The sequence below is a fragment of the Coregonus clupeaformis genome, chromosome 7, assembly GCF_020615455.1.
Source record: "Coregonus clupeaformis isolate EN_2021a chromosome 7, ASM2061545v1, whole genome shotgun sequence".
NCBI lineage: Eukaryota > Metazoa > Chordata > Actinopteri > Salmoniformes > Salmonidae > Coregonus > Coregonus clupeaformis.
Genome location: NC_059198.1, coordinates 34,688,867 through 34,710,461, shown reverse-complemented (window position 1 = coordinate 34,710,461; position 21,595 = coordinate 34,688,867). Strand labels below are relative to the sequence as shown.

At 42.8% G+C, this 21,595-nt stretch overlaps 1 protein-coding gene across 2 annotated transcripts; it reads right to left on the bottom strand.

The window, feature by feature from the left end:
* Window positions 1–1,277: 1,277 nt before the first annotated feature.
* LOC121550314 (serine/threonine-protein phosphatase 4 catalytic subunit B) lies at window positions 1,278–10,338 on the bottom strand. Of its 2 annotated transcripts, none has more exons than XM_041862536.2 (10): window positions 10,234–10,338; window positions 9,554–9,729; window positions 8,843–9,145; window positions 8,700–8,751; window positions 5,888–5,938; window positions 5,570–5,671; window positions 5,049–5,222; window positions 3,268–3,394; window positions 2,874–3,063; window positions 1,278–2,661 (listed from the first exon to the last, which is right to left on the bottom strand). In XM_041862536.2, exons 3-10 carry the CDS (start codon window positions 8,950–8,952, stop codon window positions 2,532–2,534), a joined length of 936 nt encoding a protein of 311 aa, XP_041718470.1. In that variant the 5' UTR covers window positions 8,953–9,145; window positions 9,554–9,729; window positions 10,234–10,338; the 3' UTR covers window positions 1,278–2,531. The 2 variants fall into 2 exon arrangements, with proteins under 2 accessions (XP_041718470.1, XP_045077295.1); XM_045221360.1 differs by lacking the exon at window positions 10,234–10,338 and adding an exon at window positions 9,847–10,002.
* Between the last annotated feature and the right edge of the window lie 11,257 nt (window positions 10,339–21,595).

The window sequence follows — 21,595 nt, the reverse complement described above, 5'->3', positions numbered from 1 at the left end:
CCAACAGGTCCCAGACGTGCTCAATGGGATTGAGATCTGGGCTCTTCGCTGGCCATGGCAGAACACTGACATTCCTGTCTTGCAGGAAATCACGCACAGAACGAGCAGCATGGCTGGTGGCATTGTCATGCTGGAGGGTCATGTCAGGATGAGCCTGCAGGAAGGGTACCACATGAGGGAGGAGGATGTCTTCCCTGTAACGCACAGCGTTGAGATTGCCTGCAATGACAACAAGCTCAGTCCGATGATGCTGTGACCGCCCCAGACCATGACAGACCCTCCACCTCCAAATCGATCCCGCTCCAGAGTACAGGCCTCGGTGTAACGCTCATTCCATCGACGATAAACGCTAATCCGACCATCAACCCTGGTGAGACAAAACCGCAACTCGTCAGTGAAGAGCACTTTTTGCCAGTCCTGTCTGGGCCAGCGACGGTGGGTTTGTGCCCATAGGCGACGTTGTTGCCGGTGATGTCTGGTGAGGACCTGCCTTAAAACAGGCCTACAATTTAGATTTTTACTAATTATCTTTGAAAGACAGGGTCCTGAGTTTATGTAACACCCACATATGATTGCTTGACACCCCCTCATCATATTGGAGGAAGAAATACAGAAATAATATAAATGAATAAAATGAAACAAAGTGGGATTAATTATTTCAATAATTATTTATCTATTTACATGTGCATTTATTACATCATCTTTGGTCCTCCATACAGCATGCTATTGTAATTTAGTGCTGAACTTTGTAGTATTATTCATTGTATTTTAATGTAGCCTAGCTACAGTATGGAAGGTAAAAAGTGTTTTTTTCCATTAATTAAAAACATGGCAACATATTTGAAATATATTTTGGATATTTTACAAGCTAACATAGCATGCTGTCAAAATGTATTTCCACATATTTAAATATATAAAAACAGTATGTCGCGCTGGACAAGAGTTGGTAGAGTATGGCGCTTGCAACGCCAGGGTTGTGGGTTCGATTCCCACGGGGGGCCAGTATGAAAAATGTATGCACTAATTATAAGTCGCTCTGGATAAGAGCATCTGCTAAATGACGTAAATGCTAAATAACAAAAATGTTATGGTCTAAAATCACCACACTTACTCGTTTAATGCCTTCCGTAATATTGCTATTAGGACTTTGGTCGGGAACACCACCCAACAGTATATCATGTCTGGATATATAATTTGTTTTTTTTCACTCCATGCATCAACTGGCTAAATAAACAGAACTTCAAACCTCCAAATGATAGCCACTCCAGCAGATAAAGGAGATTGATACAAAAAGATTTTATTTTCACAATATCAAAAGTCAACAGTGAACCCTACAGAAATTTGTGGATCAACAAGGTAGAGAGAAAAAAATACAGTTCTGTGTAGTGATCCCATTTAACCAGTTACTTTATTTTTGTTTGAGTGTAGGTGCTGATCAGGATATGCTGAGTTGCATTGAGAGCGATGTTTTTGAAAACTGAGTTAGAGACAAAACACAAGTAAACAGGAAACTGAAATAGCAAACTGGAGAAAATAATTTTTGCAGTTCATCCTTTACACAACAGTTACACATTTTTATTTTCTTTGATTTTTGTATAGGAAATTATGCATATGGAAACCCAGAAACTGGGTTAATTTCCTATATCTGCAGATTAAAAGATTATCTCATCTCCTTTCAAGTATCCCTCCATCTGTAGGACAATGTCCACATTTTCAAATGTAAAAATACAAGATTAGGGGGAGGGACAAATACCAAACAACAATGGCGGAGAGAGGGGATAAGAGACGTTAATAGGAGGGGAGGAAGAAAAAGAAGAACGTGGTGATTTTCGAGAGCTGAAATAACAACAGTCATGGGCACAGTTTCATGCGGACCCAAAGCGGTCACAACTAGACACATGATCTTCAGGACCAAGGCCTGGACAGTATCAGCAGTATGGTAATAGCTCCATCTCATCCTCTGATAGGGTAGGTGGATAGAGGGCTAGGTGGAGTTTCTGCCATATTGCTCACACTGACACAGCTCTTTCATCTCTCCATTGGGGATTCAAGAAGTGTGTAGTGCAGGGGTAGGCAACCCTGGTCCTGGAGTGCGGCAGGCACATCCTGTTTTTGATTAAACCGACCTGGAAGACCAAGTGTGTTGAATTTAGGCAATCACTGAACTGATCAATAAGCTTAGTAGCTCAGTGTGGTGCCTTGAGACAATTGTACAGTACCTGCGGCACTCCAGCAACAGGGTTGTCTACCCCTGGTCTAGGGGTCAGTTTCAAACAGAACCGAAGAGATTCTAGACACCAGAATTCATCCTAACATAAAGGGCGCGTTCCTCTGCCCAGGCATTGCTTACACATGCCAGATCTTACAACCCCTGGATAGGTATTTTAAGTATCAGCTAACCACATCAACTTATAGCAATATAGCAGTCGACGACACAGTCGATGACGTGGCACACAACCATTGGTTGGTGCATGCAACGTCTGAGCAGGGGAACGCGACCAAAGGCTCCATATTCCCTCCAGGGTGAGAGGTCACAGGAAGTAGTCTGCCACTGGCTTTTTGGAGGGAATGCCCCTGGTTTCCTGCGGAGCGGCTTCAAATATGATGAACTCCCTCTGCAGGTGCTCATCCAGCTCCAAGATGGCCGCCACATTACCACATCTGAGACAGAGAGAGACAGAGACACAGAGAGAGAGAGAGAGAGAGAGAGAGAGAGAGAGAAGGTTGCTATGGCGACCTAAACATTGCTATAAGTTAAAGCACATGTAGAGTTTGGCCATAAACTCAGCAGTCCAAATACACAATATATAGGACGGGAGAAGAAAACGAGACAACAAGCGAGCAAGAAAAAGATGGAGAGACAGGACACAGACCTGTAGCAGTAGTTGGGTGCGGACCACACAGTGAGCACGGTCTCATTGAAGTGCCACTTGTATCCCTCCATGACCAGCTGGTGGGCTCTGCAGATCATGTGGATGTCGTTGGCCGCGTTGAACTGGGCCACCACGTCACTGCCAAACAGGTAGCCCGCCCCTCTCGGGCTCACACCCCACCCTGTGGTGTCTGGGAGAGGGAGAGAGAGAGGGAGAAGCAGAGAGAAATTCTGGTCGTTACTCGAGTTGTCTCATTCCTTTTCGTTGGGGCATAGATGCTAAAATGTATGACAGACAGACTTGGTGGAATTTTCACCATCTTGTTTATAGCTACATGTTTTTGGGGTGGAAGGGTTATTTAGGGGGTTGTTTCTGGACAGTACCAGTATCTTACCTTCTGGGTCAGACCACAGCAGGTCACACATGGGGCCGTCGTGAGGCACTTCCTGCTTTCTGTCGATAGTTCTGATCTGGTCCAGAGTTTGAATAGAGGGAGAAAGGCCGCCGTGCACACAGAATATCTACACAATGAGAAAGAGAGAGAGAGAAAGAATCTACACTGAACAAAAATATTAACACAACATGTCAAGTGTTGGTCCCATGTTTCATGAGATGAAATAAAAGATCCCTGACATTTTCTATACGCACAAAAAGCGTATTTCTCTCAAATTTTGTGCACAAATTTGAGCATTTCTCTTTTGCCAAGTTAATCCATCCACCTGACATGTGTGGCATATCAAGAAGCTGATTAAACAGCATGATCGTTACAGGTGCACCTTGTGCTGGAGACAATAAAAGGCCACTCTAAAATGTGCAGTTTTGTCACACAACACAATGCCACAGATGTCTCAAGTTTTGAGGGAGTGTGAAATTGGCATGCTGACTGCAGGAATGTCCACCAGAGCTGTTGCCAGAGAATTGAATGTTTATTTCTCTACCATAAGCCGCCTGTACGTCCAACCGGCCTCAACCGCAGACCACGTGTATGGCGCCATGTGGGCGAGCAGTTTGCTGACAACGTTTTGAACAGAGTGCCCCATGGTGGCGGTAGGGTTATGGTATGGTCAGGCATAAGCTATGGACAACGAGAACAAAATTGCATTTGCTATCGATGGCAATTTGAATGCACAGAGATGCCGTGAGGAGATCCTGAGGCCCATTGTCCTGTCATTCATCCTCACCCATCACCTCATGTTTCAGCATGATAATGCACGGCCCCATGTCGCAAGGATCTGTACACAATTCCTGCTCTGGATCGAGTTGCTCTGGATCGACATGTACGACAGCGTGTTCCAGTTCCCGCCAATATCCAGCAACTTCGCACAGCCATTGAAGAGGAGTGGGACAACATTCCACAGGCCACAATCAACAGCCTGATCAACTCTATGCAAAGGAGATGTGTTGCACTGCATGAGGTAAATGGTGGTCACACCAGATACTGACTGGTATTCTGATCCCCGCCCCTACTTTAAGGTATTTGTGACCAACAGATGCATATCTGTTTTCCCAGTCCATACATTAGGGCCTAATTTATTTATTTCAATTGACTGATTTCCTTATATGAACTGTAACTCAGTAAAATCTTTGAAATTGTTGCATGTTGTGTTTATATTTTGTTCAGTATAGTTAAGGCTCTACACAATACAATTCCAGAAACAGGTTTCTTTAAAAACAATCTTCCCAATACAGCAACAAAACATGTTTGAACCGATGGGTGTGATTGCGATCCACAGTTACTTGCATTAATTACAGAGGAAAACCAGAGCTAGCAGGAGAGATATAAAGAGGGGAGATTGTAGCGAGTCATGCTGTTTCAGTGAGAACTAGCTATTTAGTGAGACTAGCCATCTAACCATAACAATCTAATAATAATAATAATAATATGCCATTTAGCAGACGCTTTTATCCAAAGCGACTTACAGTCATGCGTGCATACATTTTTTTGTGTATGGGTGGTCCCGGGGATCGAACCCACTACCTTGGCATTACAAGCGCCGTGCTCTACCAGCTGAGCTACAGAGGACCGCGTGGTCCCAGATCTATTTGTGCTGTATTGTCAACTCCTATGTTCATTGTCACGTCCCTCCTTGGCATGACCATAAGAGTTGGTAAGATGGCACAAATAACAATCAGAGAGAAGCAAATAAATGTGACTGAAGGGGCCAGGGAGCACACCTTGCCGTCGATGATGGCAGAGAGGGACAGGTAATCAAAGATCTCGGTGCAGTATCTCCACACGGTGACCGAGCCGTACTTGCGGAGGCACTCATCATAGAAGCCGTAGACCTGTGTGATCTGCCGTGACTCGTGGTTCCCTCGGATCAGAGTGATCCTGTCTGGATACCTCACCTGTGGGAGGAGGAGGGGGTAAGTTACTTGTTAGAATGGGTCCTTCAGAGGGACCCTACATGCCAAAAGGCAAATGAGAGGGGTGGTAGGTCCGACTTTGTCCCATAGAGAGCTTAGGTTAGTAGTGGAGCTAGACACCAAGGGCACACTTCGCACAGCACAATGAGAAAGTATAAAAAAATTCCAATCATTGCATTTCCTGAATTTATATAAGTTTAAATTGAATTAACTCCAACTCTGCATAGCATTAGAAACACTACTACAGAGGGGGTAAAAGCCGGTCTGAAGAATGAAAACATCTAGCCTCAGAATAATTGAATAGCTCTGATTTAGCTTCTCTCGAGTACCTTGAGTGCTAGCAGCAGCAGGAACGTCTCCACGCTGTAGAAGCCTCGGTCCACAAAGTCACCCATGAAGAGATAGTTTGTCTCCGGAACGTCGCCCCCTACCTTGTACACACGCAATTGAAGTGTTAAATATTGACACAGCAAAAATGGCACAGTAGAATATGACATGCATGTAAATGACATGGAGTTTATGGCATTATGAAGCCAAATGGTGCATATGTTGAGTATGGAACTGTACAGACACCGCACAAAGCAGCACTCTGAGAAATCATACAGATGGAATGCAGGAAATACAGACAGAAAGGAGACTGAACTTACTCTAAACAACTCTTTTAGGTCATAAAACTGTCCATGGATATCCCCACACACCTGTGATAGAAAAGGAGAATTGTAGGGAATTAAAGGGAAACAATTCAGGAAGTAAAGCTGCGCAAACACATGTATTCAATCCACTAATACTACTAAACATGTGCTTGTAACATAGAAAAATCTATATTATTAGTATTTTGTTCTTGAACAACGTTTATTAGAGGTATGGGTAGCGCCATCTTGAATTGCCATTGTAACGACTGACGCCGATGTGTCATTGGTAGGAGTGAGCAAATTGTGAGTTTTGGCACCGAGACTGAAAGTGAATGCTGCCACCGGGAGGCACCTCACCTCTACTGGACCTGAAAGGTTTCTCAACTTTGACAGCTGTCATTGAGAATGTATAGGTACTAGTAAAGGGACTCCTAGTCTTCACCCAATAGCTCAGATTGTCACTGGTCATTTCCCCTTTCTTGCATGCTTTTAATTTGTTCCCATTTTGACTCTTCGTGTATTAGGCTATAGGCCTAGTGGAATGTTTGTAAGAAAACATTTAAGATGTAAAAGAAAATAGTTATTATATGCCTTATTCTTATAATATTTTGTAATTCCAGTTCAATTTTGATGACAATATCCCTGAGATGAATGTTGTATATAATGTTATGGTTATGATAGCATGATGTAACTTACACTTTGTTTTCAGGGTGGAATGAGATCATGTATTCCCCTAACCTTTTTCTTTCCATAAAGTTATTGTTTTATTTATATTACTTATGTATGTCTTTCCTTATCAAATGTAAGACTAAATGGCATTTGTAATGTGTTTTGGTGCATGTATGTGTTTACTATACTATCCAAATAAGAAAGTGTCTGATCACAGAACATTCCATAAAATTCTAGAAAAATACCACCGGTCTTTAAAACAGCTGTAACTTATTCACAGTAAAAGGTATTACTATTCTGATTTCAGATTATCAATCCTTACAAAACAAGGAAGACTCAATATACTAAGTGTTTCTTTATCTTCATTAGGAAGTTGTGTAAATGGCAGTTGTTTGGGAAGAAAGTGTACAAGATACACATTTTCACAGGTGTTTTTTCTTGACTGATTACCATTTGATTGACATCATATAATTTGAAAGGGCTGTTTCTCAGCTTTCAAAATATGTATCATGTTTTCATAAATGGTTTGACACCAGCAAAGTATGGCTCATTAATGTATGCAGGGGTCATGATCTCAGTAAATTCAGGAATTTCAAAACTCTCCTACCAATGATGCAACAATGCCTATATGGTGATTTACAATTAAGGCAGGTTTACACTCTGTCTATCAACATGTCTGTAGACAATTATCTTAGCGACATCATTAACATTCTAGTGTCGTCTGACATTAAACTATATACTTATGAAAAAGTATAAACACAAAACGACAGCCTTTGCATGACATCAGCAGTCCGGTGCTCTATTTTAACACCAATAAACCTATCCATTTAAAAATGAATTCAGTCAATGTCAACCTAGCAAAAAGCAATTTTTTAAACAATGTTTTGGTTCGTTGTCTAGCCAGTTCAAATAATGACCAGAGTATAGATGACAACGTCTAAACTTTAGTTACTTCTTATTCATTATTACAGGAAAGTAAATCCACAACAACATAATGATTTACAAGGTAATGCGAGCTTACAGAAAATAGCTTACTGCCACAGTGTGACGAAATAAAAGTAGGTCATTCTATCTGAGAATTTTAGAACTGCATCATCGTCACAGGAGGATTTGGTCTGGTTGCTGTGACAGTACGGTAACCACGACAACAGATGTTGCGACAGTCGCAGAGAAGTAAACTTTTTCATGTCTGCGCGACAAGGAAACTGACAGTCGCAGCGATGGTCTACAGACATCCCACCAGAGTATAAATTAAATGTTTTGACCAATGACACTTGTGGCATTCTAATTGTCTACATGCTGCTCTTCTACTAATCTCACTGCAACTCCCCTCCATGTCTCCGACCACTACTTTGTATCCTTTTCTCTCTCGCTCTCCTCCAACACTACTCACTCTGCCCCTACACAGATGGTAATGCGCCGCCGCAACCTTCGCTCTCTCTCTCCCACTACTCTCTCCTCTTCCATCCTATCATCTCTTCCCTCTGCTCAATCCTTCTCCCTCCAATCTCCTGATTCTGCCTCCTCAACCCTCCTCTCCTCCCTTTCTGCATCCTTTGACTCTCTGTGTCCCCTATCCTCCCGGCCGGCTCGGTCCTCCCCTCCAGCTCCGTGGCTTGATGACTCATTGCGAGCTCACAGAACAGAGCTCCGGGCAGCGGAGCATCTTTTCACTCCCTCCTCTCTACATTTTCTTCATCTGTTTCTGCTGCTAAGGCCACTTTCTACCACTCTAAATTCCAAGCATCTGCCTCTAACCCTAGGAAGCTCTTTGCCACATTCACCTCTTTAAGGAATACCTGGGATAGGATAAAGTAATCCTTCTACCCCCCCCCCTAAAAAAAATAAAAATAACATATTGTAAAGTGGTTATCCCACTGGCTATAGGGTGAATGCACCAATTTGTAAGTCGCTCTGGATAAGAGCGTCTGCTAAATGACGTAAATGTAAATGTACAAACATGTTGTTAAACCAAGTATAAACTGGCCTTTACAGTTAGCTGGTGTTCTAAAACCTAGTGTTTCCATTCCCCCTTAATGTATTCAGCCATCCAACATTACACATGTAACATGGGGGCTCAGATTGGAAAGTGCAAATAATAGCAGTCTAGGCAGACCTACAAAGTAATCAAGATGTCTTCTATTCTGAAAATACTCACTGTAACTGGAGAGTCCACCCTCTGTACGTTACTCTCCTCTACCAGAATCTCCCTGTAACACAAACAGACAGGCTTAGTGATGAAGATTTAGATAGTATCAGAAATGTTACAGTAATACGGCCTGTGTGTGTGTGTTTAATTACCTGGCCTTGGCACACAGTGCTTTGACTTCATTTTCCTTGATGAGTTCACAGCGCCTAAGTTGTTCTATCTGTCTGTCCAGATCACTGATGTCCCCCATTGTCACACACATATGGAGCGAGAGGCTCACACACAATCCTCACTCTGGGGTCTGGAGGAGTATCCCACAGGGCCTCGCAAACACAGGGTGTGTATACTTCACACACAGTCACCCTGGTTCGGAACACACACTCTCTCTCTCTCTAGCTGTTCAGGCAGTTCTAGTCACAAAGAGAGAGCGGCAGATTGGTGCAATAAAGGGGGATCTATGGAAGAGTAAGATATATTTTTTTTTAGAGCATGGTTACATTAATACATTGTTATATGTCCGTTCTGTTGTGTCTGAGGGCTTCAAACAGTGGAAACACCAATAAACTAGCTAATTTAATATCTAGCTAACGTTACTAGCGAAGCTAGCGAGTTAACGTTAGTTAGCATGGAGTTCAACACTAACATAACGTCTTTTCAGTAAGGATGGTATTATGGGTATATTTGTGTTAATATGTAATACTCAGATAGTTCTCTAATCTACCACTGCGTTGTTAGCATTGGCTAACAATCTTGGCCCGCTTATCAAGTCCTTACGAAATGCTAACGTTGGTTAACTAGCTAATTTAGCTTGCTAGCTAGATGTAACCTGTTTTCTAGGCGTAATCCAAAGCTAACATAAATACCTTTGAATATTGGGGAAGAAGAACTCGAGATACAGACATATAGCTGTTTTATTCCACGTAAAAGCAATTTTTTCCGCTCCACCACGGTTATTTTCTTTTTTCACCGGTTCACCTAACCACCGCCGGACGGGCTCTTGTTTGCAACTTCCGCTGTCGGGGACGCGCATTTCGCAGACCTGAAACGAGAGGGAAATTGTTCCGTTTTTAAGCACATTTATGCTGCATTCTTATGCTCAAACATTATAACAAACTCAATGGGGGCGTGACTGTCTATATATATATATTCTACATACTTTCTATTTGGTTTTAGTCGTTAAAGTTTACACTGAAAGCGTTTTTCCCATCCTGAAAATGTAAAATAATAACAATATTAATTTGCTATGCACAAAAATGTCATCCCCAATCACCCATACAGAACCAATCAGCCGATATAATCGAGAGTAATCATCAGAAATCACGCGATATGAATCAGACAGTGGGGTGCTGCCTGACCCACTAGTTTCATATAGTGGTGTACATGTACTGTATTGACAATGATACAATAACGCGAGATCACATTTTCAGCATGGCCGACAACCAGACCTCCCTCGCCCGCCATAGGAAGCAAAATAGTAATGAATAAATAATAAAAGAGCATTGCATTTGCAGCACCTTAAATAATTAAAATATTTCAAACCTACTACGTCAACTCTGAACGAGCTCCGGCAACTCGTGGCCCAGCTGGCTCCTGGCTCACCCGATTAGGGTAGGCCGTCATTGTAAATAAGAATTTGTTCTTAACTGACTTGCCTAGTTAAATAAATACAAATTAGACAACAATCACCACATCGCTAGCCCGCGGACGCGTTGCAGGTCGACACGGGTGCGTTCATTGCTAGGCTGTGGTTGCAAGTCGAAACGGGTGCGTTCCAGGTGTCTTCATTGCTTCTTAATTTATGGGTTTATTACAACGTTTGTATAGTTAACATAACAGATTAGCATAACTAGTTCAGATTATTTGGTGATTTATTGGCCCCTACTTTTTTTATTTTTTTTACAAATCCCAAATCACTATTGGAGGGCTTACCACCACTGTTCCTGTAGAGCTACAATCCTGTAGGTTTCCGCTCCAAACCCAGTAGTAACTAACGTGATTCAGCTAAAGGGTAGAGCTACCGCTTTCAAGGAGCGGGACTCTAACACAGACGCTTATAAGAAATCCCGCTATGCCCTCCGACTAACCATCAAACAGGCAAAGTCAATACCGGACTGAGATTGAATCGTACTACACCGACTCTGACACTCTTCGGGTGTGGCAGGGCTTGAAAGCTATTACAGACTACAAAAGGAAGCACAGCCATGAGCTGCCCAGTGACACAAGCCTACCAGACAAGCTGAATCACTTCTACGCTCGCTTCGAGGCAAGCAACACTGAAGCATGCATGAGAGCACCAGCTGTTCCAGATGACTATGTGATCACGCTCTCCGTAGCCGATGTGAGTAAGACTTTTAAGCAGGTCAACATTCACAAGGCCGCAGGGCCAGACGGATTACCAGGACGTGTACTCCAAGCATGTGCTGACCAACTGGCAAGTGTCTTCACTGATATTTTCAACATGTACCTGACTGAGTCTGTAATACCAACATGTTTCAAGCAGACCACCATAGTCCCTGTGCCCAAGATAACCTGCCTAAATGACTACCGACCCGTAGCACTCACGTCTATAGCCATGAAGTGCTTTGAAAGGCTGGTCATGGCTCACATCAACACCATTATCCCAGAAACCCTAGACCCACTCCAATTTGTATACCGCCCCAACAGATCCACAGATGATGCAATCTCTATTGCACTCCTCACTGCCCTTTCCCACCTGGACAAGAGGAACACCTACATGAGAATGCTGTTCATTGACTACAGCTCAGCGTTCAAAACCATAGTGCCCTCAAAGCTCATCACTAAGATAAGGATCCTGGGACTAAACACCTCCCTCTGCAACTGGATCCTGGACTTCCTGATGGGCCGCCCCCAGGTGGGAAGGGTAGGTAACAACACATCTGCCACGCTGATCCTCAACACGGGGGCCCCTCAGGGGTGCGTGCTCAGTCCCCTCCTGTACTCCCTGTTCACCCATGACTGCATGGCCAGGCACGACTCCAACACCATCATTACGTTTGCTGACAACACAACAGTGAGACAGCCTATAGGGAGGAGGCACGAGACTTGACCGTGTGGTACCAGGATAACAACCTCTCCCTCAACGTGATCAAGACAAAGGAGATGATTGTGGACTACAGGAAAAAAAAGAGGACTGAGAACGCCCCCATTCTCATCGACGGGGCTGTAGTGGAACAGGTTGAGAGTTTCAAGTTCCTTGGTGTCCACATCCCCAACAAACTATCATGGTCCAAACACATCAAGACAGTCGTGAAGAGGGCACGGCAAAGCCTATTCCCCCTCAGGAGACTGAAAAGATTTGGCATGGGTCCTCAGATCCTCAAAAAGTTATACAGCTGCACCATCGAGAGCATCCTGACTGGTTGCATCACCGCCTGGTATGGCAACTGCTCAGCCTCCGACCGCAAGGCACTACAGAGGGTAGTGCGTACGGCCCAGTACATCACTGGGGCCAAGCTTCCTGCCATCCAGGACCTCTATACCAGGCGGTGTCAGAGGAAGGCCCTCAAAATTGTCAAAGACTCCAGCCACCCTAGTCATAGACTGTTCTCTCTGCTACCGCACGGCAAGCGGTACCGGAGCGCCAAGTCTAGGTTCAAAATGCTTCTCAACAGCTTCTACCCCCAAGCCATAATACTCCTGAACAGCTAATCATTGCTACCCAGACTATTTGCACTGCCCCCCCACCCCCCTATTTTACGCTGCTACTACTCTGTCTATTATTTATGCATAGTCACTTTAACTCTACCCACATGTACATATTACCTCAATTACCTCGACTAGCCGGTGCCCCCGCACATTTACTCTGCACCGGTACCTCCCTGTATATAGCCTCCCTACTGTTATTTTATTTTACTGCTGCTCTTTAGTTATTTGCTTAAATTTTTTTTACTGAACACTTTAAAAAAATATATATATATATATATTTTAAAATTGCATTGTTGGTTAAGGGCTTGTAAGTAAGCATTTCACTGTAATGTCTACACCTGTTGTATTCGGCGCATTTGGCAAATACAATTTGATTTGATTTGATTTTTTATCAACCAGTTAGTTAGGTGCGCTAGATAAGGGTTTGAAGAAAAACCTACACTCCCATTCAAACCCAGAATCCTATACTGCATTTCTCAAGATTTCCAACACGATTCAACGAGACAAGATTTGGAAGGATGGCCACATGAGGCTAGTGTTGAACATATCAGCTAACCACATATTGGTGGTGTTCATTCCTGATTACGTTGAAGACGTTGCATTGCATCAACCAATGGTTGTGCGCCACGTCATCGACTGTTGGGCATTACATTGCATTACATTACATTGCTGATGTTCTAAAAGAGCTGCAAAATCTGGACCCCTACAAATCATCTGGGCTAGACAATCTGGACCCTTTCTTTCTAAAACTAGCCGCAGAAATTGTCGCAACCCCTATTACTAGCCTGTTCAACCTCTCTTTCGTAAGTCTGAGATCCCCAGAGATTGGGAAAGCTGCCGCGGTCATCCCCCTCTTCAAAGGGGTGACACTCTAGATCCAAACTGTTACAGACCCATATCCATCCTGCCCTGCCTTTCAAAAGTTTTTGAAAGCCAAGTCAACAAACAGATCACCGACCATTTCGAATCCCACCGTACCTTCTCCGCTATGCAATCCGGTTTCCGAGCTGGTCATGGGTGCACTTCAGCCACGCTCAAGGTCCTAAACGATATTATAACCGCGATCGATAATAGACAGTACTGTGCAGCCGTTTTCATTGACCTGGCCAAGGCTTTCGACTCTGTCAACCACCGCATTCTTATTGGCAGACTAAATAGCCTTGGTTTCTCAAATGACTGCCTCGCCTGGTTCACCAACTACTTCTCAGATAGAGTTCAATGTGTCAAATCGGAGGGCCTGTTGTCTGGACCTATGGCAGTCTCTATGGGGGTGCCACAGGGTTCAATTCTTGGGCCGACTCTTTTCTCTGTGTATATCAATGACGTCGCTCTTGCTGCTGGTGACTCTCAGATCCACCTCTACGCATGACGACACCATTTTGTATACATCTGGCCCTTCATTGGACACTGTGTTAACAAACCTCCAAACGAGCTTCAATTCCATACAACACTCCTTCAGTAGCCTCCAACTGCTCTTAAACACTAGTAAAACTAAATGCATGCTCTTCAACCGAACGCTGCTTGCACCCCGCCCACCCGACTAGAATCACTACTCTCGACGGGTCTGACCTAGAGTATGTGGACAACTACAAATATCTAGGTGTCTGGTTAGACTGTAAACTCTCCTTCCAGACTCACATTAAGAATCTCCAATCCAAAGTTAAATCTAGAATCGGTTTCCTATTTCGCAACAAAGCCTCCCTTCACTCATGCTGCCAAACATGCCCTCGTAAACGGACTATCCTACCGATCCTTGACTTCGGCGATGTCATTTACAAAATAGCCTCCAACACTCTACTCAGCAAATTGGATGTAGTCTCATCACAGTGCCATCCGTTTTGTCTCCAAAGCCCCATATAATACCCACCACTGTGACCTGTACGCTCTTGTTGGCTGGTCCTCACTACATATTCGTCGCCAAACCCACTGGCTCCAGGCCATCTATAAATCACTGCTAGGCAAATCCCCGCCTTATCTTAGCTCATTGGTCACCATAGCAACACCCACCCGTAGTCTGCGCTCCAGCGGGATATATCTCACTGGTCATCCCCAAAGCCAACACCTCCTTTGGCCGCAATTCCTTCCAGTTCTCTGCTGCCAATGACTGGAACAAATTGCAAAAATCTCTGAAGCTGGAGACACTTATCTCCCTCACTAACTTTAAGCATCAGTTGTCAGAGCACCTTACCGATCACTGCACCTGTACACAGCCCATCTGAAATTAGCCCGCCCCAACTACCTTATCCCTATATTGTTATTTATTTTGCTCATTTGTACCCCAGTATCTCTATTTGCACATCATCTCTTGCACATCTATCATTCCAGTGTTAATACTAATTGTAATTATTTTTGCACTATAGCCTATTTTATTGCCTTACCTCCATAACTTGCTAAATTTGCACACACTGTATATATATGTATTTCTGTTGTATTTTTTGACTTTGTTTTGTTTTACCCCATATGTAACTCTGTGTTGTTGTTTTTATCGCACTGCTTTGCTTTATCTTGGCCAGGTCGCAGTTGTAAATGAGAACTTGTTCTCAACTGGTTTACCTGGTTAAATAAAGGTGAAATAAAATAAAATAAAAAATATCATATGATGTGGTTGTTAATGTTAAACACCTATCCAAGCTTTGCAAGATCTGGCAGCTGTCTGCAATGTAGTCAAGCAGGAATGCGACCCATATGATATAGCGGTATAGCAATCTAATGCCCGACTGCGCAGTCGATGACGTGGCATGCAAATGACGTGCTATGCAACTATTGGTTGATGCAATGCATTATCTGCAATTTGGTCAGGGCCTGGAACATCACCCTCAACTAGCTGAATCAGGTATGTTAGGTTCGGGTTGGACTGAATACCCACAGGAGGGTAGATCTCCAGGAAGAGGGTTAGGTAGCTCTGTTGTAACCTATGTAAGTACTAGGTCGTATTTATTGGTGCGGACCGTAGCAAAACTCCCTTGCAATGAAAAACTAAAACAAGCGCATTGGTCGTTGACCAATGGCTGACCCAGATTGTACTTTACGAATTCAGAAAGACTGCCACTGCTCACAGGAAAGATCAAAGGGAATGATGTGACGGACTGGTCTTGGTCTCCCATCTCGCGTAGTGTCTTTAGATTGTTCTGTTACACTGGTCGCAGCAAGACTCTTTATTGCCACACAATCAGAGTTGGTGGTCATTGCTTTTGGTACAGCATGATAGGCAAAAACTCTCACATGGTTTTAGTTTGAACGTATTAGTAGACAAGTAGAACATGTTAAGGCATAGTGTGAATTGCATTGACTCTTGAATTGCAAGAGACAAAACAATATAGAACAGCCAGGAAAATAACCTCTCCCTCAACGTCAACAAAACGAAAGAGCTGATTGTGGACTTCAGGAGACCGCAGAGGGAGCACGCCCCCGTCCACATTGACGGGACCGCAGTGGAGAAGGTGAAACGCTTCAGTTTCCTCAGCGTACACATCACTGACAATCTGAAATGGTCCACCCACACAGACAATGTGGTGAAGAAGGCACAACAGCGCCTCTTCAACCTCAGGAGGCTGAAGAAATTTGGCTTGGCCCCTAAGACCCTCACAAACTTTTACAGATGCACCATTGAGAGCATCATGTCAGGCTGTATCACCGCCTGGTACGGCAACTGCACCGCCCGCAACCGCAGGGCTCTCCAGAAGGTGGTGCGGTCTGCCCAACGCATCACCGGGGGCACACTGCCTGCCCTCCAGGACACCTACAGCACCCAATGTCACAGGAAGGCCAAAAAGATAATCAAGGACATCAACCACCCGAGCCACGGCCTGTTTACCCCACTATCATCCAGAGAAGGCGAGGTCAGTACAGGTGCATCAAAGCTGGGACCGAGAGTCTGAAAAAGGCCATCAGACTGTTAAATAGCCATCACTAGCCGGCCTCCACACAGTACCCTACCCTGAACTTAGTCACTGTCACTAGCCGGCTACCACCCGTTTACTCAACCCTGCACCTTAGAGGCTGCTGCCCTATGTACATAGACATGGAATCACTGGTCACTTTAATAATGGAACACTGGTCACTTTAATAATGTTTAAATACTGTTTTACTCATGTCATATGTATATACTGTATTCTACTGTATTCTAGTCAATGCCACTCCAACATTGCGCGTCCTAATATTTATATATTTCTTAATTCCATTCTTTTACTTTTAGATTTGTGTGTATTGTTGTGAATTGTTAGATACTACTGCACTGTTGGAGCTAGGAACACAAGCATTTTGCTAAACCCGCAATAACATCTGCTAAATATGTGTATGCGACCAATAAAATTGTATTTGATTTGAATATATCATAGAATCATGTAGACGTTAAATGTATCTCTACCAGTATAGAGTCTGATAGCAGAATGTAGGAAATAGTTGGAATGGCTTTGTCCTAGCAGGTGGAACTGAGAAGACGTGAACTGTCAGTGCTCTCTGAGTGGAGGGAGGTCGTGAAAAGGGTGCGATGGATCTCTCATGTCTTTGAGGGGTAAAATTGTGGCTTCCTATCTACATTCCGTTAAAGTCACCAACCATGGCCAAAAACGTGAGGGTAGAGCTGGGGAGCAGGGGAGCAAAATATAGCCATCTGCATTGTACTCACTCAAGCTCCTTCTCTAGCTCTTTGGTGCAACTGACAAGCTGAACATCAGCATACTCCAGCACAACATACTTGAATACATGAGCCCTTGTAATATTGTTTTAATATTGTTATAATCCATATACTGTATATCAGCACCATGTCACCAGGTCAAATTCCTGGTACATGTAAATATTCTTGGTGAATAAAGTTTGTTCTGATTTTACAGCCCGTTGTTACAAAGTTAGTTACAAACAGAAGCAAAATCACCATGTCAATAGCAACACAACACAGTAACATAACAACAGTGCACCGCATCAGCCAACATATCATGGAAACAATCTCACTAGTAAGTCCTAGCAGTAATCAGTGGAGTAGGTTTTTAGTGTGTTAATGGCTAAGGGCACAAAGCTTATACTGAAACATGCCTTATTGCATCATAACAGTTTCAATTCCAGCGCTTTACTTTACTTCAACATCCAAAGTGTTAGCCGTCTATGGCTGGATGTGAATAATGTGAAGTCAGTATCATCTGCCATGGGGCTTGCCTTGCGTGTAATCTTGTATTATGCCTTAGTGATTTCTTAGCTGATTATGGGCCACTTCTCATATGAAGTCTGATATGTATACTGATCCATATATAACACTGGATTCGGATATGTCTTAACAAGTGTCATTCTGTTCTTAGGACAAAGAAGATCGTCAATTTTTCCTAATCAAAGAGAGGTTTTGAAAGCCTTATTTGACCAGGGAATGACCAGGAGAGGCTGAGGCAGTCACCAGAGCTGGACTGTCGGAGAGTGTGGTGGAGGTGAGGGTCATCAATGTTCTGTTTTGTATTCTGTGAACATCAGAAAGGGTTTTGTCTTTTTGTAATATCTCCCTGGGTTCTGGGCAAAACATTTGGCTTAGGACTACTTAGGAAACTTCCAATGGCCTTACTGATGATTTACCTTTTATATAAGACATTAATTGAAAGCATCTTAACCTTCTGCTTCCTTGGGTGGTATGGTTCGGCAGTGTCAAGTCTCAAAGCATCCCATCACTCTACAAATCAAGAACCATCCATAAATCCAGAACATTTTACTAAGACACACCCACTATATGACCAATACCAACAGCTGCTGTCAGGTCGAAGGTTCAAAACCCCACTCTGTAGAACAAACAGTCATTCATATCAACCAGCATCAGGTTCCTAAATCCAGGAAGACTAAACCGTACCTCACCACCTACAGTATACCTCTATCTATTTGTCTGTCTGACCTTGTCTTGTGAAGTATGTTCTGTGATATTTATGTTGTATTTAAGTGAAGTGTTGAATGTTCTGTGATGTGTTACATGTGTGCCATTATTCCCAAACAAATGCCGCTATGGAACCATTAAGTATTCATTCATCCATTGTTGTCGGGCTATTGGATTCCCTCACCTGGTCCCAATGCACTCCCTACCCCTTCCCCTTGGCTAGCTGTCAAAGGGTTATGACATCAAATTCTGAAAATATAACATGCAAATCCTGGATCCTATCCTCTGCTGTTGTGATAATAATGTTGATTCTTATGTTATTTTAACTTTTTCCAGTAGCTATTTGTGTTTTGCCTCTAGTTTCATATTGCCTGGTAAAACCCAGATTCAAAACACCCCCCACTGCCCCTCTGGTTGTGACACAATACAGATAATTCATGGTATGTAAGGGCTCCTTTTTCAATCATCTGCAAGATAAAACACTGAGTTGGTAGAGCAATATTTTTGTGTCTACTCTTTTAATAAACTATTATGTGCAATTACTCTGATTTGAAAATATGATGCTGTAGTCTTCACTATTGTGTTGTCTTCCTATTGTTTCCTCTGGAATTGGTTAGGGAATGAAAGAAGAAAACTGTCCCAGAGTCAAACTGTCCCTAAAAAAAAACTAAGCTCTACAAACGGAATGTGTCAGCTTACAACCTGTTTATGAGGGACCACCTTAAAGCAAAAGGTTTGTGCAGGTTTGGCTTTAATTACCTGTTTTTAATTACAAGAGCAAGGCGGGCATTCAAGTATTGTGGACTGTATGCATTTTTCAATCGGTGTGTCTTTGATGTAGGTTAATTATTATTATTTTTAGATGAATGATCAGAGGGGTTTCTCTTCAGAACTTAATGGGTCTAACAACAAATTCTAAAGTCTACTGACTCCATCTGACACATATTTCTACTTTGTTTCAACAAGTAGAAATATGTCATGTTTTCTGTTGTATGTCATGAGTTATGGCAGGTACACAGGGCAAAAGGCAGGCATTATCATCTGCCACAAAAGCCCATTACAGTGAGGAGGCAGACAAGCTACAGGCAGGAGGTCAGGAGTTGAAGGGGAACCTGAAGGCCTTAAAAGTCAAAGATTATTTAAGACGGCTGAAATCAATGGTGGGAATATATACTGTAAGGTCATAATAGTAAATCATGACATTTTAAACTTTTACTTAAAAAAAGTAATGTTTTTGGATTTGATAGTTGGATTTAGATTTGAGATACAGATTTAAGATCCAGAGAACAGGCATTTTTCTTACGAAAGGATTTCAGTCTTTTTGACAACTATTTTCTTTATAAGCATTTTTAGGTATTGTCTTTTTTTATATTTCATTTCATTTATTATTTATCTTGTCTATTTCAACATAATTTTTTGTTAGGTTATCGAGTTGGAAGGTATGGGGGTCGACACAGCATTCCTTGTCCACAACCCCGAGGACCTCATACCAGTCAGCACAGCCTCATCTGGGAGGGGAAAGGAATTTGTTGAGGGCCAGTATCTGATCGGCAAGTTTTCTGTACACTTTTCTGGTACACATATTAAAAAAATAACTTTGGTAACACTTTAACCTCAAGCATACAGATGTAGGATATTAATTTGATCACCTTGTTGCAGGACATTTTTAACTTAGTGTATTTGAGGTTTGAAAAGGCTTCTGAAGTTTGTAATTTCCACTTAGTCATTTCAGACTTGATTGCGATAAATGTATCAACCCCTGACAAAATATCAATTTATTATAATCCACATATCACATTTCCTGTTACTGCAGGATTATTTTCCTGCTGTAGAAAACTGACTCAAATTAAGACCTACATCTGTACATCTATAATGCCTTTAAACACACTCATACAGCACTGTGTCTCTTTTATTGTGACATCATAGCAAACCTGCAGCTTCACAGTCAAAGGGGTTTGACAAGGCTAGGGTGCAAGGAGTACAAGCCTTATTCAACCAGAAGTATAGTATGTACTATTTTATTTGAAATAACTATTAAAATGTACTGTATATCTGTGATTCAACAATTAAATAACAGTCCTGCTCCACTTTTAAGCAAGCTTAAAAAATAGAATCACAGAAATTCACAGGCAGAGTTCTGGATACCATTCCTGACATAAACATATGTGGTAGCTGTGCCTTGTTGGTTTACATTGTTGAAGTTCAATTAAGCAGATTTCTGGATTTCTGGATCACTGGTAGAAGCTTGGAATAAGGTGTACACTTGATATTCCTTCACTAAAGCCTTATTTCTGTTTCTGTTTAGATTAAGCTCTTTTTAGATGTTCTAAAAAAAGGGGGGGGGGGGTGCAACTCAATATTAGGAAGCTGTTCCTAATGTTCTGAATACTCAGTGTATAGTTTGTCCCTATGGAACTCACACGCACACACAGACAGACAGACATTCATTCCTCAACCACTTTCATCTTCTGAATCACTGTCCTCCAATTCACTGTCCTCCTCTACATCTGTACTGACCGAGCCATCACCAGCCAACATTGAAAATGCTTGCTGGAGCTTTAATATGTTCTGCATTTTATTTCAGAGCAGCACAGAGGCACCCAGGTGAAAGCGCGTTGGCTCAGCCTCACACTGACCAAGAGAAGCAAGGGCCTCTTCAAAAAGCCCCAGCTCTTGCTGGGAATGAAATGTATGCACTCACTAACTGTAAGTCGCTCTGGATAACAGCGTCTGCTAAATGACTCAAATGTAAATGTAAAATGAATGCAAAAGGCCATTTTGTAGGTCTGCTTGTATAAAGTGCCTGTCCTCCGCTGCCCTAAGGCACATGTTTTGCAGTGTTTGAAATTGCGTAATTCAAATCTGGTATTGGAATAAGAGAAAACATAATCAAGAGATATTCAATCCAAGCTAAATTTATTATATGCAAAATGTATGTATGATAAGTATGATGGTTCGTATACGGGCTCACTGAAATACCACGCAGGGCAGACAGAGAACTAATCCATTGTTACAGGTTCTTCCTCAAATACTCTGACAGAGAGAGAGTTCCCACCTCTCTGCTGGCCAATCAGAGTAGAGACTGAGCGTGGTTTAGACTTACTCAGCAAATCCGTTGGCGCACGGGCTGGTCCCAACCCCTTGGCGCTCCACCGTTCCCAGGCATAAGTTGCTATCATAATAACCTGTGGAGTTAGCACCCAAAAGACACCATTCCACTGTACTACGTTCAAGGACGGTTCACAGACAACAAAGAGGCAGTGTTCGTATCTGTGAGAAATACAAGTCTTATCTATAAGAAATACAAGTTTTATCTCATCCTAGCCCCTAACGTTCCTCACATGAATCACAGCCTGTTATGTGAAACAATTGATATCAGTATAGTACAAACCTA

Bases quoted from the DNA above. Each gene is read 5' to 3' on its own strand.
- LOC121550314 (XM_041862536.2), bottom strand. From the start codon at position 8,952: ATGTGTGTGACAATGGGGGACATCAGTGATCTGGACAGACAGATAGAA. The intron at 3,064-3,267 runs GTAAGATACTGG...TCCCTCTCCCAG, and splicing joins GCTGTGGTCTGACCCAGAAG to ACACCACAGGGTGGGGTGTG. The intron at 2,662-2,873 runs GTCTGTGTCCTG...TCTCTGTCTCAG, and splicing joins GCACCCAACTACTGCTACAG to ATGTGGTAATGTGGCGGCCA.